The 24569-nt window shown below is 38.8% G+C and overlaps 1 protein-coding gene across 1 annotated transcript in view; it reads right to left on the bottom strand.

The window, feature by feature from the left end:
* Positions 1–24569, bottom strand: part of DDX10 (DEAD-box helicase 10) — a 281324-nt gene that overhangs the window by 233224 nt on the left and 23531 nt on the right. Inside the window, exons 7-11 of the mRNA XM_040482918.1 lie at positions 21675–21801; positions 17238–17400; positions 15553–15637; positions 4536–4637; positions 3277–3364 (exon numbers count right to left, since the gene is read on the bottom strand). Of these exons, the coding sequence (XP_040338852.1) occupies positions 3277–3364; positions 4536–4637; positions 15553–15637; positions 17238–17400; positions 21675–21801 (565 nt within the window). The remainder of the gene's footprint in view (positions 1–3276; positions 3365–4535; positions 4638–15552; positions 15638–17237; positions 17401–21674; positions 21802–24569) is intronic.

Here is a 24569-nt window from a genome sequence, read left to right as displayed (position 1 = left end):
TATTAGATAAGACTTTAAATTTGGTTTCATCAAGCCAACTCAACATAGAATATCACCTTCTCAGAAAGCTATTCTACAAGTTAGTATCAGTCCATTGCAGTATAGTCTAACAGGGGGAAAAAGTAGGATATGTAATGATACAGATGACAATCTGAGCTCCTTATCTTACTAACTGCTCAAACCTCTTGTATCTCTGTCAGTATCCTCATCTATCAGAGATCATAACACCTTCTATTTAAAATGTTATGAGAGGGGCGCCTGGGTGGCGCAGTCTGTTAAGCGTCCGACTTCAGCCAGGTCACGATCTCGCGGTCCGTGAGTTCGAGCCCCGCGTCGGGCTCTGGGCTGATGGCTCGGAGCCTGGGGCCTGTTTCCGATTCTGTGTCTCCCTCTCTCTCTGCCCCTCCCCCGTTCATGCTCTGTCTCTCTCTGTCCCAAAAATAAATAAACGTTGAAAAAAAAAATTTTTTTTTTAATAAATAAAAATAAAAATAAATAAATAAATAAAATGTTATGAGAAATTAACCAAGAAAATGGATCTAGAGTACCAGGGTGTATCTTCTGGAATATAGTAAATACCAATAAATACTAGCTATTAGTAATAATTATTTTAGTTATTGGTTAAAGGTATTTATTTATTTAGTTAAAGGTATTCTTTATTTATTTATTCTTAGAAAAGAATACCTTTTGTAACATAATAAAATGTTACTGTATTTAAATGAAGCTTAATAAAATCATGACATGAAGTTTACTCCTAAAGCCTTCCCTTTTACATTATCACTTCAAGTAATTTGTCATCATGAACTTGTGTTATTTTTCTTTGCTGTTTATAAAGAAAAAAGGTATCTGTATACCAAGAACTATATAAACCAAAATTTAAACATGATCCTGATCCTTTATCAGTCTGTAACACAGTCAGGCAACAAAGATGATGAAACACATCTATGCAAGCATTTCTTATTTTAAAATTTTTATAAATCCATTTAATTCCCATTTCAATATTTCCTGAACTTCATATTTGTTATAAATTTATACTAATCCTTTCTTCAAACCATTTTCCCTGTCTCCAGAGGCATGAAAAACAATGAATGGCTCCAGTTCAAGGATAATTTTTCCCCTACAATTGTTCACACACACAAAAAAATCACCCCTGTTGCCTATCGTTTTTGTTCTCTCCAGATTATAATCAAAGGCTAGAAAATCACTTCTATGAAACTAGATAGCTTGCTGCTGCTGGCAATACAGTTAGCCATTCTGCTAAACCATGCGTGACACCCAATAAATCACATCATTTATTTCAATGTGCATTCTATAATCTTTGTTCTGGAAGGCTCATTTGTTGTATGCACAAACTAGTGAAACATCCTTCCATTGTTCCTTATTTCCTGATTCATAATTGAATGACCTCTTAGGTATGCAGTAAGTCATGACATCTCAGAATTCATGTATAATAGTTTTAAATGTGCATACTATTTCCAAACTTTCTAAAAGATTTAAACAATGTCTGCTAGATGATATCTGCACACACAAATGTTTGCATACCCAAAAATTAAGGAAAAAAAAAATGTCCCCCTTAAAGGTCTTTTTCATTAGATTTCAGGTGAAGTGAGACTATAGAAATCCAACTTGGCACAGTTCAGTATTTGGTTTTCTTATAATCCTCCTGATGTATCATGGAATTTCTGAAGAAAGTCAAATGTGGATATCCGTCTCAGGTCTGCTACTTAACAGCTTATGTGATCCTGGACAATTTTTTTTTTAATTTTTTTTTTTTTATGTTTAATCATTTTTGAAAGACAGAGAAAGAGTACAAGCAGGGGTGGGGCGGAGGGGGGGTGGGGGGACACAGAATCTGAAACAGGCTCCAGGCTCTGAGCTGACAGCACAGAGCCCGACATGGGGCTTGAACTCACGAACCGCGAGATCATGACCTGAGCCGAAGTCGGACGTTCAACCGACTGAGTCACCCAGGCACCCCGATCCTGGACAATTTTTAATTTTCTCCATCTACTATTTACTCCTGTGTAAAGTCACATCAGTATTGCCTCCCTCCTGGGTTGTTGGGAAGATGAAGAAAGAACACGTATCAAACTGCCATGTAACAAAGTCACATCATGACTAAGCACTTGACACAAAGTAAGCATTTAAATTCCAGCTTTCATCACTCATGGTATTTTAAGCAGAGTGAGGCTAACTTGATAAATAGAACAGAAGTTAATTTTTAACCAGAAACGTAAAATCTGCTCTTTAAATAAAACTTCTTTCCCGAGAATATCCAGTTTCAAAACCGTAACGTAAAAGCCTTACTACTGACCATTTCTCTGCTCAGGCTCCTTACCCACTTAGGATGCTCTTGCCACATCTCTTATTTCCTTCCTCTCATTTCATCTCTCTGCTGACACAGAATCCAACCTCTGAATCCTGACACTCTTAACTCACTGCTGATATGTTATGGGAGATGCAGAGAGAGAGATAATATGTAGATCCGGTAACCTCCATGTACACGAGAGCGTGGCGAAAAGGATGAGCTTTGTAACAGGGATTCAAATATTTGTCCATTTAGAGACTAGGAAGCTGTTAGCACAACACAAAATTACTTCCCTTCTTCCTTTTCTAAAGCATCTACTGCTAGGCACTCTAGGAACTGAAAAGTAAGTTTAACTGAAAGTGGTAATTCTTTGTATTTGCTAATCAAGAGGATTAGCAAGTCAAAAAAAAGTAATTTGGGAACATTAAGTCATATTTATAGATTAAAATTTCATTCTTAAAGAGGATTCAGTAAAAGTGCTATGCTTTCTAGAAATTTAAGCTAATATAAGAAATTACAATAAGCTTGCTGAAGAAGCACAAAGCTGACATTTTCCCAGTTTGTTCTAAGAAATACATAATCTTTTTTTTTTTAGTTTTTTAAAAATGTTAATTTATTTATTTTGAGAGAAAAAGAGAGAGTGTGAGCAAGGGAGGGGCAAAGAGAGAGAGAGAATCCCAAGCAGGCTCCATGCCACCAGCGCAGAACCCAATGTGGGGATCAATCCTAAAAACCGTGAGATCATGACCTGAGCCAAAACCAAGAGTTGGACGTTTAACCGACTGAGCCACCCGGACGCTTCGAGGTACAGTCTTTTTAAAAGTTAAAGAATGTTCTGGTTATCTGTGAACTGCACCGCTTGACTACCTGAAGCATAACCATGAAACGTAAAGTAGTAGAAAATGATGAATTCTAACTTTATTATATGCTCCATTCCAACTAAGGTATCCAATTTACCAACGACTTACCCTTTGAGCTCTTTCTTTTAAATCTTGATCTTGTGCTAAAAATGATTCCAATTTTTTCTGGACGTCTATAAGTTTTTCTGGATTAATTCTTTGTAACAAAAAAATACAGGTTAAACTTAGACATCTCAATTTTAGAAACTGAAAACAGTATATAGCATTTTCCTATCTTCCTCAGTATTTTTAAACCTATAACATTATTTCTCATCTAGGAGCCAGATTAGACTGAAATTACACCAGACGTAAACGTGACTCTCAGGTATTCTGCATAATGCAGGGGGGAAAAAAGATCAAGATCAGAAATCATCTCTAAATGCCCCATGCTAAGTGAAAGATACTAAGGTTAACATTCAATTATCACTGGTTGCTTCTTAGGTCCATAATGTTAGAAAATACTCTAACAGGAGATCTGTCCATGCAATAGAATAAATGAAAGTTAATGTCATTGTTGTAAGTACTTCCATTTTCAGCCAAATATCATACAGCCAATTTCAAATAATAAGCAAGGAGCAAAAAGATATAAATAATGGTCTCCTTATCTGGAAATCAGGCACAATGTAACAGAATTGCTACTTAACTCCACCAAGGGAAGCTACAGGAAAGAATGAAATTCTTACAAGGGTCTATGTTTCACAAAATAAATCCCACTTTTTTCCCTGATTATAAACCGAACCACTCTGCTCCTGCAAAGCTGGCGTAGTAGTAGATGGAGGTGGACGAGGTGGTTTTTACTTTAATTATAAAATCATATATAAAATTAAAGACACAAAAGGTAGAAAACTTTCACTTAGCCTCAACAATTTCAACTCAGTCTTGTTCATCGAACCCTTACCCAACCCACCTGCCCCACTTCCCATCTAAACACCCTCCAAATCTTCCCTCCAAGTAAAGCCAGGATGTTTCAAGGACCCCAGTGCAGATGAAACTCCGATCCTGATCAAATCTGCTGACAATCTGAGTATCTTCAATGGACAGCAGAGTCCTCTGAAAAGGACATACAACCCTACAAATTTTATCCGATAGGTATAATCTTTTCAACAATCAATGCCTGCTGAAGCTAACAAGTTCTCCATTTCATCTTATTTTCTGCATTAACAGTCTTCCAGGAAACGTGTTTAGAAGAACACTAGCAAACAAAAGAAGTCACAAAGCAGACAGTGGAAGACGAGAGGGAGGAGGGAATGAAGTGTACATAACTCAGCATGACGATTCTGCACCTCCGTTCTCCCAGCGGTAACTTCAACACACCCAGCAGTTCTTACCTGATTTCCTTCACAGGCACTTTCTTCTGGAGAAGCTGCTGCACCATCCCTTTTTCTTCGGAGGGAAGTAAAATTAATAAAGCTTCACCATCCTCTTTGTACCTAAACAAACAAACAATCTCTTCCACATCAGTGCAATCTGCATTTTACATTTCAACAGTCTGACAAATAGGTAACAAAGAAGCAAGTTCACCTAATTAGTAAATATTAGGAATGCCATTTTGTTCACTTCTGTGACGACAGACGAGGGCTCTGAGCATCTTTTTCAACATTCCACTACTAGTTACAATTCCAAGTGACTTTTAGGCTATACCAAGGTAGGAGAGCCAGATCCTAAGAAACAAATCAATTAAAAGGAATTTCTTAAATAGATCTCTGTAGCAATTTCTCATTTAAGCCACGAGAGTATTAGGTTACAGTTAGTCATGTAAGAACATGGCACCCACTGTATTAAGGAATCAAATCATCTTTCTGGGGATTTTACACCTTGGGAATAGCACTGTTTTCAGAAAACAGTGCTATAGTTTTAAGAAATGGATCTCTGCTCAAGTGAAAAGCTATCCTCCAATCCATTCTCTTCCCTCACCTAGTAAAATTCTTATTTCATGCTGTACCACCAGAAATTTCGACGTAACTGGGCCACAATGCACCCACAGCTACTAAACCTCTTGTGCTACTTGCATACAGACTCCCCTATAACTCAGGGTCAGCCAATACGTGCAAGCAGTAAGACAAAACAGAACTGGATATTCGTAGAATGTTTTTTAAAGACACAAAATGAAAAATATTCTCATCAAAGCACTCTATTCAAGGTTCATGCTATAAAATGTGAGGAGCAACTTTTTATAGTTAAAACCAAATAAATTATTTAGTGAGAAACTTTGTGCCAGGCCTAAACTGTGAAGAACACAAAGAAACAGAAGAGTATTTCTGTCTTCAGTGGTCAAACAATCTAGCTGACGAGAAAACACAAACACACACAAAATCAAGACAACATCCCCAAGAAGGTAACATTACTAAATGTCAAAGGACGACCAGGGGCAATAAATGGCAAAAACTCAGAAGAGGAATAAGACCACTCAGAGTGGGTCAGGGCCAGGTAGAATTTGAGGAGGACCTTGAAGGTGAACAGAAAGGGAAAAGATAGGGTCTTCCAAAGCGGGAGAATGGCATGAACTAAGGAGTGGAAACCAGAAAACATAGGGCAAACTTAGCTAACTTAAGATAGGAGAAACCCAACCGAACCAGGTAACCAAGTGGACAGCAGGGAGGATTGCCAGATGGGTACATCAGAGTCTGGTTCTGGAGAACTCTGGATGGCTGTGTATAGAGAGACAGAATACCACTGTACACAATTTTATCAATGAACGCTGGAGGGAAAAATTGTGTTGACTTACTCTATGTACGATAAAGATGGAAGGGCAATTTCACATCACGCTGATTTTAAAACTCTACTCCTGGGGCGCCTGGGTGGCGCAGTCGGTTAAGCGTCCGACTTCAGCCAGGTCACGATCTCGCGGTCCATGAGTTCGAGCCCCGCGTCAGGCTCTGGGCTGATGGCTCGGAGCCTGGAGCCTGTTTCTGATTCTGTGTCTCCCTCTCTCTCTGCCCCTCCCCCGTTCATGCTCTGTCTCTCTCTATCCCAAAAATAAATAAACGTTGAAAAAAAATAAAAAATAAAAATAAAAATAAAAAACTCTACTCCAGCAAGCAAGGTGAAATTCCAGGGTAATATCTTTATACAAATATCTACATATATGTATACACCTTTATGAGTACACACACAGAAAAGTAGGAAATAAAACATATCCAAAGTGCTAAAATTTATCTTTAACTCCTATATTAAAAAAAAAAATTTAAGGGGCCACTAAATGCCAGGCACTAAAACTGACATAGTTGTGGCTGTTACAGAGCTTACAGACTATTAGGGACAGATACCAAAACATCAAATAACAATAAAGTGGTAGGAGTGTTAGTAAGTGTACAGGAAGCTATAAAACCGTAACAGAGAACTCCACTGAATGCTGTCTCGGTGTCAAGAAAACTGCCCTGGGCAAATGGCGTCTAAGAGCAGAGATCTAAAAAATTAGCAATTAGTCAAACATTAGGGGAGAATCCAGTTTTCCAGGGAGAAAAGGCAGCATCTGACGAGAGTCCAGTGGATAGTTTTGTCTTCTTCAGGCTGATTAGCTTTTTCTAGGGTTTCTAATGCATGGGTATTTAACAGGAGATAGAGTAAAGCTTTTACTATTTCATAAATGAGAAACTAGTACCAAATACCTTCCTCACTGTATTTCAACACCTACTACGATTCAAAATGTTTCAACATCATTTACTATGAAGAAACATGAAAAAGCATTCCCCTAAGCAGTACTGGATTAAACCATCTGTGAAGGCAGGAATCACTATTATATGAAGTAGTGAGGCAAAACCCAGAGCAAACAAGGTATCTGAGAGACATCTCAACTTCTGAAGCTCCAAGATCTCACCAACAACAGGTTAAAGGCAAAGGGGACAGATATCGGTTAATAATGACTACCGTGCTGCACACTATATCAAAATGCCCTCAAGGTAGCCAAACTCTTGAGATGAGGTCAATTATCTTCAGAAGTAAGAAAGCTTATCTCATGTGGCCCAGAGAGGAACAATTAGGAAGAAGGGAGATGGGTATGGGTGGCTTAAAGGGTAATCGATCTCTTTAACATTCTATATCCAAATTCAGAGATGGAGAGAGAAAATAAACATGCCACCAGGCCTACATAATGTGCGCCAGAACAGGGGCAAAGGGGTTAACAGAAATCTCTAAGGTATCAAAACAGCATTCCCAGGGGCGCCTGGGTGGCGCAGTCGGTTAAGCGTCTGACTTCAGCTCAGGTCACGATCTCGCGGTCCGTGAGTTCGAGCCCCGCGTCAGGCTCTGGGCTGATGGCTCGGAGCCTGGAGCCTGTTTCCGATTCTGTGTCTCCCTCTCTCTCTGCCCCTCCCCCGTTCATGCTCTGTCTCTCTCCCAAAAATAAATAAACGTTGAAAAAATAAAATAAAATAAAATAAAATAATAAAAAAATAAAAAAAAAACAGCATTCCCTGAAGCCCTTGGATCTTCAGATGGACGAATAAACAAGAATAATAAGCCTAATCATTATACTTAATCATTATACCATTCAGGTACCCAAGAATAAGCTGGAAGAATAGATCAGGATTCAAGTCACACATGGGCCATATCCAAACCTTTTACAACTATAGCCAACAGACACACAGATCTGCACAAGGTTAAGACAGAGTACAACATTGGAATTTAGAAGAACAAAGTTCCCAAAGGAAAATGGAAAAAAATGTCCAAAGTCGAACCCCATAAGGCAAGCATCTACAGAAAAGATCGTAACTGGCCACTTTACCTATTGAACATCACACACATCTTTTCCCTAAAACAACATACAGAAAGCACAAATTATCTCCTACACACCAACACCCAAGAATTTCCAGTAAGCTTTCATTTTAAAAATATCAGAAGATCCAAAGTGGGCTCTGCACATTTGAAAAGAAGGCAGAAGCACATTTTTTTTCTTTCAAATGCTTACACGGATAGTCTATTTACCCATGAGCTAGCTTTTTATATTTCAAAAGCAATATCCAAGGACTGAGGCTTAGTATATATATAAAGAGAAATAAATGTTCTTCACAAGATCTACATTTTGGAATTCCATAATACACAGGTTATTATAAGAAACATTGTAGGCACCAAATAAAAGCCCTGCAACTGAAACACAACAACAACAAAAATCTCATTTTCACCATCTGTAGTAGTACGTTACATTTATGTAGCCCTTTAGAATTTAGGAAGAACTTCATTTTACATTAATTTGCCAATCTTTTTTACACAAGCAATTGGTAGAGAAGGCAAATATCTGGGAAGACCAAGAAATTATCCAAAAACACCCATAAAAAAACAGAAATACGAAACAAAAACAAAAATCTCCAGCTAATCATTGCATATCAGAGGCTTTAACCTTGCAGTTCATTACCTCTATCAGCTATACAGACCCCTAATAGGTTGATCACAATTGTCTGCCTTCACATGCTACATACAGCTCACTGGCATTTCTAGCTCAACGTGAGAGACCCAGACCACTGACTTCTGGGTCCCACTGGTAATTTTAACCTCAAAACAAACTGACCAAAGGAAGTAGGAAAAGCCCTGCTGTTCTGGTACTAATTTGCGTTCCACCCTGTAACCACTAGTCCTCAGCTATTCCAATGCCTTCTCCCCAACACGTAAACTCCATTCTAGCTAACACTTTAAGTGTCCCTTAAATTTTGCCCATTCAGCAAGATCTGCCAGGGCTCCCAACTGCCTGGCCATTCTCAGTTCTCCCGGTCTGGTTCTCCAAGTTACAGAGCAGGGTGTAAGAGATTTTATTTAGAATAATTCCCTTCTTGTAATTTTAAAAATATATATACAACATACATGAAAATTTCTCTAGGTGGTATGATGTAGCTGGTAGGTTCTGCCAACGTCTAGAATCCACATAGTGAGGGGCACCTGGGTGGCTCAGTCAGTGAAGCGTCCAACTTTGGCTCAGGTCAGAGCCCTACATCAGGCTTTATGCTGACAGCTCAGAGCCTCGAACCTGCTTCAGATTCTGTGTCTCCCTCTCTCTCTGCCCCTCCCACTCTCTTCCTCTCTCTCTCAAAATAAAACATTAAAAAAGATAGAATCTATATGGTGAATAAGCACTATTTTTATAACAAAAGTCCTTATGAAGTAAAAAATGAAAACATAAGTGCTTTCAAAATCTACATCTTTGTGTCATTCTTACTTCATTTAACACATCTTAGTACTATTAATATTAGGGTACTTCCTTACCTCAATTAGTAAATTTGAGGACATATATGAATGCATGTTCCATACCTACCATACATTTGTACCTAAAAGCTGCTCACCAAATATCTGATGAGTAAACAGATGCAAAAAACCACCAGAAGTTGTGTAAGCAGATAGAACACTGGATTTGGAGTCTAAAGAACTGAATTCAAGCCCTAGGTGTACTATTCATTAGTTTTATAACCCTGGACAATGAGTCATTTTATCACCATATATTACATTCTTATTTATAAATTATATACTTTTTTAAAAAAATTTTATTATATGTTTATTTTTGAGAGAGAGAGAGAAAGACAGTGTGCACGGCATGGAGGGGGCAGACAGAAGATCCAAAGTGGGCTCTGCACTGACAGCGGAGAGCCTAATGCGGGGCTCAAACTCACGAACCGCAAGATCATGACCTGAGCCAGAGTCGGACACTTAACCACCTGAGCCACTTAGATGATGAATGAGATGATTCAGGTTCCTTCAGAACCTAAAGTTCTATACCTGTGATTCTTAACATACTAGCCTTTGTCCACAATAGAAGTATCGTCAAGAGATAGAGAAAGAGAGACAACTGTTGGCCACACTCTGCTATTCCACAGCCCTTCTTTTCCCTCCTCCCTGCATCTCCTTCTGTCCTCCTACACCTTAGCCTCACCAGTGGCAACCAGCCCCAAGAGCACCTGTCACTGAGGTTCAACAGGGCATCAGCCAAGCAGATGCATACAGACAGGCCACAGGAATCACACTTAAACGTTCTGTTCCTCCTGCACAGTGTGGTACAGAGGAGAGCTTATTGGTGACGTGAACGGCCCTGTGGAGCTACAGCGGGGTTCCCAGACCTCTTCGTGCCTCGCACATTCCTTGCCATTACCGTCCTTTACCTTCCAAACTGTCAGGAGAGCTTGCCTTCAGGTGTGGTAGGCATTTCCTAAAACGGCTCCCAAAAATCGGGACCTTCTGGCATCCACAGCCTCGAGGTCCTCCCCACACAGAGTGAGGCTGATCTGTACGGCCACCAGGATGCCACGGTAAGATGGAGTTTGGCTTCCAAGTTCTAAGTCACAAAACACACCGCTGCCGCCACCTTACTCCCTCCTACTCTCTCTCGTGCTCTCTCTGAGGAAGCCAACCCACTGCTCTGTTATGAAAAGCCTCAAGAAAAGAAAAAAGGCGTGGAAGGAACTGAGAGGCACCTCTGACCAACAAGCAGACGAACGGGCTTGGAAGGGGATCCAGCCCCAGCGGAGCCTTCAAGGACCGCGAGACACCAGGACCGCAGACCTGGGCTCCAGACCTGCGAGGATGCGGATGCGAAGTCAGAGAACCCGAACGAGCCACCCCTGCGTTTCCGATCCACGGAAACCAGGAGAGAACATCTAGTTCTCGCTTTTAGACACTGAGTTGTGGGATAATCTGTTATACTGCAAGAGATAATTAATTTTAGGGAAGCTCTGATTCATGAGTCTGATTTGAGAAAGTCACTGTGTTATCTCAGCTGTCTACTCTGTGCCAAGGCCTGTTCTAAGCACTCAGGGTTTACCAATTAAGAAGACATATTTCCCTAGTCTTTATGGAGCCTACATTCTAGTGAAGAGAAAAAGAGTCACTGTAATAAGGAAATGCTCTACTATCCATGAAGGTATTAAGTGCTATGGGGAAAAAAGAAAATACAGACTGAGGTTAGGAAGAGTAGTTGGGGCAGGTTAAGAAAGACAGTCATGTAGATACTTGAGGAAAAACCATTCCAGCAAAAGAAACAGTAACGTAAAGGCCTTGGGGGTAGGGGGCTGGGGGAGGTGGAGGGAACATGGTCGGCATAAAGGAGAAACAGTCTGACCAGTGTGGAATATAGGGACAAGCAGGGAATAGAAAGTAAGGTTGGAGGGGACTGAATAATATCAGGTCATTGGCTTTTATTCTGAGTGAACAGGAAGCCCTGAGAGGACTGACATCATCTGACTTGTGTTTAAAAGGATCACTCTGCCTGCCGTGCTGAGAAGCGACAGCAGGAGGGCAAGGGGGAAGGGCCTGGAACTAGCCCACAACTGACAAGGCTCAGTCCTCTTACCTACCTCTGTAACTATTTTGGCCCTACACTACCCCAGCTCATTTCTTCTTGATACAAAATAAAAAATTGGTTTTTCCCTTTAAAAAAAAAAAAAAAACTTTAAATTCTAAATAGTAGCAGACCAAGGCAGATGGTCATGTAAAGAAACAAAGCAGCACCAGTACATCCAGAAGAAACAGGCTAAATTTAGGATCTTACCAAGTCTTAGCTTTAAAGAAGCACAAATTTTCACTAGCAAAAGATTCCTCTTATCTCATTCCTAAGATATTCAGAGTAAGCTTCAGTAAATTAATGCTCATGGAAATTTTCTTTTCACTCTTATTATTTCAATTTACAAAACAATTAAGGATACTTTTTAAAAAATCTATTATCTCTTCCATAAAGTACCAGTATTTTCCACAAACCATAAACTCTTCAAAGTTATCACAGCAAAAATTTTAACTACTTTGCATCCTCTTTGCTGCTGTTGATCTACAGGGCAGCCATGAGTGTGCAATGCAAAGAACTGGCCTCTGCTGCCCCCTAGTGAAATCTCACACTGCTGTCTAAATCACTCACAAAGTCTGAGTGCCACAAAATGCAGTCAGGCAAGACTCAGCTGGAATATAATTATATATTATATTTTATTATATATTTTATATTATATACATACACACACTCTCTCTGATATATAACTCACCTTTTGTTTTAAAGTAAGCTCTAGTCACAGTGGGGGGTTTGAACTCACAATCTAGAGATCAAGAGTCTCATGCTCTACTGAGCTTCCAGGCACCTGGACTCTCACTTTTTATATTTAAACTCCCAAATGTTTACATATGAACAGTTACATATAACTCACATCTTCCATCCACAGACTCCTACTCCCCAAATAAAAACATTCAAAAAAAAACAAAAAAAGAGGAGTATCCTATGTATACCTACTTACTCTCCACTCCCCAATTTTTTATTTTCAAATGGGCATTTTCCTAAGAAAATGGAAGAGCCTGGTTTTTTGAGTACCCAAAACTGCAAGCCCTAAAAACAATCATTTTTAAGTAATGCACCACAGATTACAGCTTGATAAAATTATATTCCTATTCCTTGCCTTCCCTGTCTCTAAAGGAGATCGTTTTGTTAAAAGAGATGTGGATGGTTAAAGAAAATAAGACAAAAATTTTCCCAATACTAAGGATCATGAGAATTTTAAGTGAATAATACATTAAAACAAAGTACTTCAAGACAAATGCCTAAATCACTATTTTCACTTAGCTAAAACACTTCGAAAGGAAAAAAAAGATTCCCCAAACCTTAGCTATTCTGCCACAAAGCACTGAATTCATTTTTCCATATTCATATATTATAGGTCACTTCCACAAGTAACCACTATCTGGCAACCCAGTTTTAATTACAGCATAAACACAGGATTTTAATTAGTTTCAAATTCTAATTTAGCCTTTATTCAATTCAATTATTCAGTCTCGTGGCCCAAGAAACTTTCTAATTATCTGTAAGCCCATTAATGGCAACTTTTAAACTGCAATTTCATTATTTTTTTATTAAACTGTCCAAGAAAAAATAAGTATTGCGTATCCTAAACATTTCCACTGACTACTCATCTAAAAGAGTCAATTCAAAACATTTTTAATTGGTTATGAGGGATCAAACAGACTTGTATTTTAAAAATTAATGACATTAGAAATTGCATTACAACAGTTTTTCAAATTAGTATTTTCTTTTCAAATACAATCATGATGTTGTTGTAGCTCCTTTTCATCTCCAGTCATTAGGACCAATTTAATGTTCACCCTGGCATGTTCAGCTACAGAAGATTTTTAACAACCTCTCTGGGAACGAAAAACCCTGAAATATTCCTCTTCGGTGAACTGTTTTCTGATGCAATGAGATGTCCAATCATCTTCATTAAGGAAGAATAATTTTAAAATGCTATTTATAAGTGTTCCATAAAGAAATCCGTTTCCCCTGTCTGTGTCAACACCAAATGGCACAACTAACACTAACACGCCTGTGTGCGAGGCTACATCCCACTTTCTCTAAAATGGAAAATGTGTGCATGGGTACAAGTACAAACTCATACATGCCTCACGTTTACTGAGAAGAGTTAAACAGCAGAGGAATTCTCATTCCGCCAACCACTACTACTTACGACTTCTGAACATCTCACTACGAAAGATAACCCAAACATGTACCCGACACAAAGATCACTGACACCACCACCCATCTTCCTATAAAATGGAAAACAAGCCTGCTCATCTACCCAGGTCCTTTTTCCTTAACCCCATTAGAAACCAAAATGTAACCACTTTACAGGCAAGTTTGTCTAAAAGCACCACAGCACCATATATAGAACCCAGTTCTAACTCCACTGTTTATTCAAATTGTATTGTCAACTACAATAAAAAGACTTACTTTTTACCCTGTAGTACAGAAATTCCATTTTAAAAATTTTTATTTTTAATGTTTATTTTTGAGAGAGAGAGAGAGAGACAGAGAGAGAAACAGAGCACAAGCAGGGGAGGGGCAGTGAGAGAGGGAGACACAGAATCAGAAGTAGCCTCCAGGCTGAGCTGTCAGCACAGAGCCCGACGTGGGGCTCAAACCCACGAGCTGTGAGATCACGACCTGAGCTAAAGTTGGACGCTTAACCAACTGAGCCACCCAGGCACCCCCATAAATTCCACTTTTAAATAGCTTTATCTTTCACTATTGTAATATTCACTCCCTCCATGCTGGTCAAAAGAAATGCATTTGAGTGCATTTTTATTATAGCCCATGTTTAATGGCTATATATCTTTATTTAAAGATAAATGTGAATCAATCAAAAATGTTTAAGCAATCAAACATGTTACAAAAATTACTTCTCAGAAGGACAAGCAGCACCTGCAGAAGGACATGAAAAACCTTCACTTCAGCTAAAACATACAACAAAATCTACCAGATACAGCCAAAAAGAAAAAAAAAAACTTCTTTAAAGCTGCCCAAAACTGTGGATTCAAAGAACTTTCAGTGCATGCCAAAGAGATCTACTAGACAAATGAGGGAGAGAGGCCACTTGGGGCTGTTTGCTGAAAGGGACACAGGGCAAGCAAAAGAGGAGGAAAATCACTGCTTAGAAGATGGTCTAAATCTTGGGTCTAAAGATCCTTCCATGGGGAGCCTGGGGTGGCTCAGTCAGTTTAAATGTCTGACCTCGGGGGCGCCTGGGTGGCGCAGTCGGTTAAGCGTCCGACTTCAGCCAGGTCACGATCTCGCGGTCCGTGAGTTCGAGCCCCGCGTCGGGCTCTGGGCTGATGGCTCAGAGCCTGGAGCCTGTTTCCGATTCTGTGTCTTCCTCTCTCTCTGCCCCTCCCCTGTTCATGCTCTGTCTCTCTCTGTCCCAAAAATAAATAAACGTTGAAAAAAAAAAAAAATTAAAAAAAAAAAAAAAATGTCTGACCTCAGCTCAGGTCATGATCACAGTTCTTGAGTTCAAGCCCTGCGCTGGGCTCTGTGCTGACAGCTAGGAGCCTGGAGTCTGCTTTGGATTCTGTGTCTCCCTCTCTCTCTCTCTGCCCCTCCCCCACTCACGCTGTGTCTCTGTCTCTGTCTCTCTCTCTCAAAAATAAATAAACATTAAAAAAATTTTTTTTAATAAAAAGCAGAACTGCTGCCCAGATAGACCAAGAGTTGGTGTCTCTTCCAAGAGTTGGTACTTCCATCATCAAGTACCAATGTCTCACCAATAACCACATTATAAATATTCATCCAGTTGTGATAAGGTAATAAATGGTACAAGGTAAATCCAAAGACACAGTCTGTCTGTGGCCAATCATAATCACTTATAACCCTGCTGTGATTATTTGGACTGTTTCCATTTCCTAACCATTACACAGCTCAGTAAGATGAACATCTTTATGTAACTTTACCCATCTCTCTTTTCTTAAGATCAGTTTTTAAATGTGGAACATGAGGCAAAAGGAAGAACTCTAAGGTTTTGGTAATTATTAACACATGCTATCCAGAAAGATACTTAACATTTAAAATTCTACCACGAGCAAACATCTCCCAACTGCAACAGCAAAGAAAAGAGCCAGCACACCTACCTGGCAGTTCTACCTGCTCGGTGAATGTATGTGTTGGCATCCTCTGGACAATCAAACTGAAGAACCCAATTCACAGCTGGGAAATCTGAACAGAAGGAGCATCAAGTTAGGAAACTAGTTGCAAGGTCTACCATGCCATACTATTTTTATTTTACATTATCATTTACTAGGACTTTCCATCACATCAAACTGATAGATATCAACTGTGAACTTTATTAAAAATAAAATTAACTACAGGAACCAAGAGATAATAAACAATTCTCTATTGGCAGAGTGAACTAAAATCAATGACAGTGTTTGAATACAAAGATTCTTTTCTATCTGAAACAGAAGAGATTGCTTCGTGTCAGACAAATAATAAAATTTTAATAACCTAAAAGAACCCACTTTTCATGGGCTCCTAGTGAACTACAAAACTGGTTTCCCAATTTAAAGGAAGGAAACTTTACTTTTCTTGCTATTCCCATCTCCATTCAAATTAATGATTCTAAGTCCCTTTTCTCACTTCTGACTACAGAAGTTTTCACTCATTTCCAGATATCCTGTTCTCAATTACTTGAAAGAACTACCTTTAGTCATTAGGGGATTTTGCTGTGAGAATTTTAGATCAATTTCCATAATAGAGAGAAGGGCTGATAAGTCAAGAAAGAGGAAGAAAGATCTGGAAAGAAGAGTGTCAGGATGACAAATATGCATGAGGTTTATGGAGCAACCAGCATGGGTAAGAGCTGGAAATGGAACTTGCAAGAGAGGGAAGAGAGAAATGGACCGGGTTTGAACTGGTAGCAAAGAAGGTATGGGACATCTGCTAGAACATTTGAGAAAACTCATACAGACAATCACAACAGACAATCACACAGCCCAGACAAGGTAAATACAAAATGATGATTTTACCAAAAGTCATGGTATAACAACAATACAAGCCAGAGAGCTTGAAAAACATGTATACTTGGCTACTGCCTCCAGTCACATGTGAGTGAACATATATAATGCCTGAGATACACTTTCAAAAACACAAGAAAATCAAGGAGACAGGAAGAAAAAGGGGATCATGGAAAAGATGGTTGTCAAAGCGGGGTAATATACCTGAGGGTACCTTAGATGTATTCTTCAAGTATGTTTAAAATCTACCACAGTAATTAACATAAAACAAAGCCACTGAACAATTTAAGTTACCACCTACTTACTCTCTTGTCATGTGTTCTGATCTCTACTTCCTGTAATTACTTCCATACCCCATCCCACCACCACAAAGCCACCAGCTGTAAAACGGTATCCCAGTGGCTTTCTGAAACTTTAAACACATTAAGTATGCTTTTAAAATAAAAACATTTGGTGAAAAAATGGGATTTCAAATTTTCTTGTTAAGTAAGTTGTAATATTTTATCAAGTTTCCAATTTTCATAGAAACACAGAAAGGTGTCTTTACACCTTTAATCCACCTTTGATTCTGTGGGCTGCTCAGGATTCTAGGATTATTACCATAAGCAATAAACACAGAAGGTGAAAATACAACCAAAATTTTCACTGATGTATCCTTAATCATATTGGCTACCAATTTACTTATTTTTCTAAGAAAAAAAGGCCCAATCATTTGAGTGTAACTACACGAATCCCCAAATCCATCCATTTATAAGCAAATTCCATATGCCATGACCACAAAATCTTTTCTTCTAAGTTCTCACCCAGCCCCCTGGCTGCAATGTCAGTAGCAAAGAGGACTGCAGCCTTCTTGCGGACGAATTCATTGTAGACCTCCATCCTTCTCATCTGCTGCTGCCGGCCGTGCAGCGCAAGGATAGAGATCCCAGGACGTAGCCGACAGAACACCCGGTACAGGTACTGGACCTAGGCAGTAACAGAAAAAGGAGTTTGGTACTTCCAGATAACAGCAGCAGTCAAGCAAACTCGGGAGATTAACAGCAAACATGCTTTAAGGAGCACAAGTTTCACCAAACAAAATATGTAGGGCAGAGAAAGGGAAACACAGTCTGGAGTTGTGGTCTTCGAGCACTTTTTGCTCACGTTATTTCCTGTAAGAATTTTTTTTTAATATGCTGCCCTTAGGGGCGCCTGGGTGGCTCAGTCGGTTAAGCATTCAACCCTTGACTTTGGCTCAGCTCATGATCTCACACTTTGTGAGTTCGAGCCCGGCATGTCACATCGGGCTCAGGACACTGACATCGCAGAGCCTGCTTTGGATTCTGTCTCCCTCTCTCTCTGCCCCTCTCCTGCTCACTATGTCTCTTTCAAAATAAATGAAAATTTTTAAAACTTTGTAAAAAATGCTCCCCTTACATTTCAACTTGACAGCTGACATTTTTTCAAGTGTAATGAGTTGCAAAAAATGTAATTTCTGATAGATCGTAAATATGGAGAATTTAAAACAAACTTCTTACACACATATCCAGTAGATTCTAAGTAGCAGAGCGATCTGATACCTACGATCATTTTTAAAATATGTAAACATTACGAAGGCCATGCCTGTGTGAAAGAGGGCCCCTCAACTTTGCTGTGACCCTCAAACTGCTATAAAAAAAATCAAGTCTTTAAATTTTTTTTTTACTTTTTTTTTTAAACATTTATTTATTTTTGGGACAGAGAGAGACAGAGCATGAACTGGGGAGGGGCAGAGAGAGAGGGAGACACAGAATCGGAAACAGGCTCCAGGCTCTGAGCCATCAGCCCAGAGCCCGACGCGGGGCTCGAACTCACGGACCGTGAGATCGTGACCTGAGCTGAAGTCGGACGCCCAACTGACTGAGCCACCCAGGCGCCCCAAAAATCAAGTCTAAAAAAAAGTGAACACAAAATAAAATCCTCAAGAGAAAGAAATTTTGCATTTCTTCTCCTCCTTGAACTCTCATGGCAATTTCCTGACCCCACGGAATTCTATCTTAATAGTTTTATGCTTCAAAGTCTTTTGATTATCTTATCAATATTCATGACTTTCTACTATAAAACACTGAATATCAGTTTTAATTTCTAATCTCCTGTGGCCATAAAGCTATTAAAAATTCTCAGACTAAGCTATTACTACATTAGTATATAACTGACCAGAACAAGAAATGTTAGAATTTGAAAAAAAACAAAACAAGAAATACTGATGGACACAATAATTTTGTTATACAACGCTGGAAGTTATTATAGCTCTTCATAAATGGAAGTAAATGGAGCTGATTATTGGCTCTATTCCTCTTTGGTTTACATATTAATAAATGAATACTACTTGAATGGTAGACTGAGGCAGAGTAAAGCATCATTTTATTCCTATTTTCTCTTTCTAATGTGCACATTAAGAAAATCCGTTCATGAAATTACAGAAAATTGGACTCGAAGGAACGCTTGTGCACTGCTGGTGGGTATGCAGACTGGTGCAATCGCTGTGGAGAACAGTATGGAGGTTCCTCAAAAAATTAAAAATAGAACTACCATATGATCCAGTAATTCTACTTCTGGGTATTTATCTGAAGAAACTAACACTACAAACACTAACAAACAAAAACACTAACTCCAAAAGATATACGCACCCCTATGTTTACTGCAACACTGTTTACAATAGCGAAGATAAGGAAGCTGCACAGTGTCCATCCAAAGATGAATGGATAAACACATACACATACATACACACACACAATGAAATATTACATGGGCATAAAAAATGAAATCTTGACATTTGCCACAACATGGATGGAGCTGGAAGGAACAATACTAAGTGAGATAAGTCAGAGAAAGATTTGTACCATGATTTCACTTAAGTGAAACCTAAAAAACAAGCAAACAAAAGACAAAAAACAAAGAAAAAAAACACTCTTAAATACAGAGAACTGGTGGTTACCAGAGGGGAGGTAGGTGAAATAGGTGAAGGGGGATTAAGTACACTTACCATGTAAGCACTGAGTAATATACAGAATTACTGAATCACTATGTCATAAACCTGAAATTAATATAACACTATATGTAAATTACACTGGAATTCAAAAATTAAATTTAAAAAATAAAATGTAGGGGCACCTAGGTGGCTCAGTCAGTTAAACGTCCGACTTCAGCTCAGGTCATGATCTCACAGTTTGTGAGTTCGAGCCCCGTGTCGGGCTCTGTGCAGACAACTCAGAGCCTAGAGCCTGCTTCATATATTGTATCTCATTCTCTCTCTGCCCCTCCCCCATTTGTGCTCTGTCTCTCAAAAATAAAATAAACGTAAAAAAAAAAAAAATTTTTTTTTAAAGAAAAAAAGAAAATGTCCTAGAAGGAAACTTAACTCTTTTAACTCCTATAAAATAGGTCAAAACCATGACAGATAAAATTTATAACAATCCCATCAGCTATTAAGTCCATTAAGTCTCCTCACAAATTTTGTTAAAAGTTAAGAATGGTTGGTGGGCATCTGGGTGGCTCAGTCAGTTAAGTGTCCGACTCTTGATATCGGCTCAGGTCATGATCTTAAGGTCATGAGATTGAACCCCACATCAGGCACCACACCGAGCATGGAGCCCGTTTGGGACTCTTTTTCTCACGCTCTCAAAATAAATAAATAAACAACAACAACAACAAAGCAAAGAATGGTAAGGCCAGTGAACTGCAGAACAACTTGGTACCATGTTCTCAGAGCCATTCACTTTCCAAACAGCGAAACCCTTGGTGCTAGGAAGGCTCTAATGGCCTGAGACAATGCACCAGTAAGAGTACAGACAGATGGACTCATGGCTTTGTTCTTCAGGTTTAAAAGGGCCACCATGAGAAGGGGAGAGGGGAAAGGTGAACCCACGGACGACAGATGCACCCTCAAGCAAACCAATCTCAAAAAAGTACATATGCACCCAGGAAGTGTCAACTGAGTCCATGAAAACTTGCTGCAGTCTGCATCTCCTGAATCAAAACTGTCCTTGGATTCCTGCTCTTGACAAAACTCGGTGAGGTGGATGACTTCCCAAGATCACTCTGGCTAGAATGTGTGATAACTATAAGGAAGGAAAGTGCAAGAATGAAGAGAGCAGCCAGGATTAGGAGAAAGTCAAGCATGTCTGAGATTTAGTTTTGGCCTGAGGTGTAATGAGAGGTGGTCGAGCTAATGAGAGTTACCAATATATTGACTATGAGATGAAGATGTGCGATAATTAAGGATTCAGTCATCTGAGATGGGGAAGAGATGGACGGAAAAGATCTTCAGGATAGGAAATCTTAAACCATTTTTCATACTTTAAACTTGAGATACTCAACAGGAAATCTCAAGACACTCAACAGGAAATCTCTAGTATTCAAGTGGATACACAAGTCCTGGGCTCAGGAGAGCGGTCAGAGCTTGAGATGTCAATTCGGCAGTTGTTAGAACACAGATGGCACTTAAAACCATGGGACTGAAGAGGTTTCCTAAAAAGAGTATGCACCAAAAAAAGGACAGAGTACAACAGACAGACCACTATTATCTTCCCTGTAAGCTGGAGAGAAACTCACTGGCATATTTATCAGGCTAAGCACTCAAAAAACTATAAACCTAGAATCCACCTACTATATGCCAACAACTATATATCATTAAGTAATCTGAAATATAGAGAAGAAAGGAACATAAAAATCAAGGTCCCTCCCTCTTTAAGGGAAGAGACTAAGTTTCCTTATTTATCACTGAATCCTTTATTCATAGCAAATGACTAATGTTAAAGAAATGTGTAACTGAATTAAACACATAAACACTCTAGAAGGAGAGGAGAGAAAACAGCTGATTATAACACAGGGATTGGCAATACTGGAGAGGGACCTCCAGATGTAACATTTGAGCTTAGCCTTAAAGGACATTCAACACTCCCTCAGCATTAGTGTAAAGGGGTGCAGGCAGGGCACTCCAGAGATCACCATGATCAAGGACACTGAGGCATGGAAATAAATGGCACATTCAAGTAAGAATTCCAAGAGGGTGGGAGTCAGATTATAAACACCTGCAGTTCATCCAGTCATTCAATGGCGTGATCTGCCAATATTCACGGATGGACACCACGCTTATCTATCATGTTCCTCACCACATCTAGCACTGTATTTATCAGAATAGAAGAAATTGCTTTTTATCTAACTGAAATTTGCTATTTTAAAAGGGATGATTCAACAAGAATTACTTAATCATTCAGTACCTCTTTACAGCTGGAGAAAAATACAATACTTTTCTTCTTCAGGTGGCTTCTCAAAAAGGAATACAACACACTTATTTTTTGCTGCAGCTCGCAAACTATGTAGTTCTGTTCCAAAGTGGCAGGGGTGCTTATGAAAATAAGAGGAGGAAATACATTAAAAACATGCCACATTGGTTAACTTTGAAATCCAGACCCCACCAAAAAAAAAAAAAAAAATTAGAATAAGAAATGATTAGCAACAGCATGGCTCTCCAACAAATTTCTCATACACACACATACATATACCCCAAAAGAGAACTTCTTAGGAGTCAGAACTAGAATTGGATCATCACAATTTTGCAAATCCTAATGAAACCATGGATCTAGAATAATCATCACTGGCTCCTAAAACTTTTAAGATTAAAAAGCTATCCTTCCTGTCATAAAGGTATTGTTTGATTCAGATTCATTCTTTGGCCTGTAGCACTAACAATGAAAGCTGGATTAAATATAAATCAAAAAAACTGAAGGCATCAGAGATCAACCAAGGCAGCTAGGACTTGAGGTGCTAAAAAAGAAAACAGACATGCCCTGAGGCAAGCCCCATATTCATCCCCACCTTTCCCTCAAAGCATATGTTGATTTGCAAGACACATAAGAATTGGGAGTAACACCCTGAGGCCTACACACATCAGCCCAAGATCCTTGAGAGCAGGAACCATAAAACACTGAATCTTAAATTCTTCATAGGATCTTCCCATGAAAAGTGGGAGGAACTCCTAAACTCAACACACACACACACACACACACACACACGCACGCACGCAGGCACGCGCGCGCACGCACACACACACACACACAAAGCAAAATGACTGAAAACAAACAAAAAGCAACATCCAGGAAGCTGAGAGCTGAGCAGAGACCCTGGCAGCCTCAGCGCTATGAGGTTCAGAACTTGCCAGAGGGGAAGGGCTCTGGAAACACCCAGGGCTTTCAGCTGAGACTTCCAGAGGGCTAGATCTCACAACTCCAAGCAAAACAAAAAGAGAATAACCTCAGAGTCTACAAGCCAGGATAGCCCAGATCAAGGTCATCTGTCCATACCACATCTATCTGCCACAAAAAAAAAAAAAAAAAAAAAAAAAAACCATCAGACATGGTTTCACTAAGAACCGAAAAAAGAAAATCTTAAACGATACACAATACCCTCAAAAGAACAGGAAAACCATCGGCTAACTCTGACATCGGCTAATTTTGATACAATAGTAGTTAGAACAGAAATGTATCTTTAAAGAAAAAACCTGCCAAGATATCTTCCAAAAATGAGGAAGAACTAGAGATGTTCTCAGAAAAGTCAAAACAGAATTTTTCCACTAGTAAACATGAACTAAAAAAAAAAAAAAAAAAAAAAAGTTCTTTTGAACACAAGAAATAAAGAATAACTATTTGGATAAATCTAAATAAATACTGATGTTTCAAAAAGTATTAATAACAGCTTATGGAATTTAAAGTGTGTGAAATTAAATACTTCACGATGAAGACACAGTGGAAAGGGGTAAAGAAACTTAAAATAATGGGGTAAGGTAAATGTCAATGAACTAAATCCTCCAGTTACAAAGTAATGATCATACCTGATAATTGCTTGTAAAGTCAAATAAATCTAAAACGTAAGGCTGTATATAATGTAAGGAGTAAATGGCCAGAGAAAGATTCACCATGCAAACACAGACCAAGAGAAATTTACTACAAGGAGACTAATATCAAACTAGACTTCAAGGCAAAAAGTATTAGTAGAGATAAAGAACATTTCATAATGATTAATGACACTAACAGGAAATATAAAATTACTTTTGCATGCAACTAACAACATAAGCTCAGAATAGCCATTTCAATTTTGAAATGCTTCATAACTCACCACAGATTTCAACTTATATTCACTGTAAAACACAGCAAATTACAATGATTCAAAGAGAACGATTTTTTTCTCAAAAAAAAAAATCATTAGAAGCGCAATTTCACTGCAACAGCAACATAAAGAAACCACCCTATTATACCTTTTCTAAGTACATTCTGATATACAACTTCAGAAAGATCTAACTTTTTAAAATTATTTTTCTGGTCCTGCACGATTCTAGAGTAGATATTCTATACTACCTTAAAAGTTTTCTTGACCGTGATTTCCCCATGGTGTATTAACCAAGTTAATGGCTAGAGAAGAAACTTCAATAATGATAGGAGACAAAATTCACAAAAGTATCTGCCTTCTGTGGTGCTTCTGGTGAACTGGACATTAGAGAGTACTGCAGTCATTATCACATAACCTGCAACTGTCAATTGTCATTGGAGACATGGTTTCTGAAAACCCCATTTCTTCTAAGTGATGCATTTCAAAAATCACTTATAAAATAAACAGTATTTGCATTTGTTTTTTTCTAACTCTGATCTACAGATAATAACCCACTGTTACCTACAGAAATTGGTAACAAGCAATCTATGTACAATTACCTTAAATCATGCAGTTTTTAGATGTTACCTAATGACTGAAAAATTTGTATCTGGTAAAGACACTAAAGAGTTGTGAAAATAGGCAGAAAGCAAACAGCCAAAAAAAAAAAACAAACAAACAAACGAAGAAAACCAAGGGGAGCCTGGGTAGCTCAACTGGTTAAGCGTACGACTCTTGATCTCAGCTCAGGTCATGATCTCAAGGGTTGTGAGATTGATCCTGTTTTGTTGCACACTGACAGCACAGAGCTTGCTTGGGATTCTCTCTTGCTCTCTCTCTACCCCTTCCCTGCTCTCTCTCTTAAAATAAATAAACTTAAGACAAAGAAGAAAAAGAAAATAAAAAGTGACTCTTTAGATTATTAATTGTACCAAGAATTTCAATAGCTACCTCAATACAACGTTACAAAC

This window comes from Herpailurus yagouaroundi, unplaced genomic scaffold, assembly GCF_014898765.1.
Source record: "Herpailurus yagouaroundi ecotype Mexico unplaced genomic scaffold, PumYag 161, whole genome shotgun sequence".
Taxonomy (NCBI): domain Eukaryota; kingdom Metazoa; phylum Chordata; class Mammalia; order Carnivora; family Felidae; genus Herpailurus; species Herpailurus yagouaroundi.
Note: the sequence above shows the minus strand (reverse complement) of the source record. Positions and strands in the feature narration are given on the sequence as shown.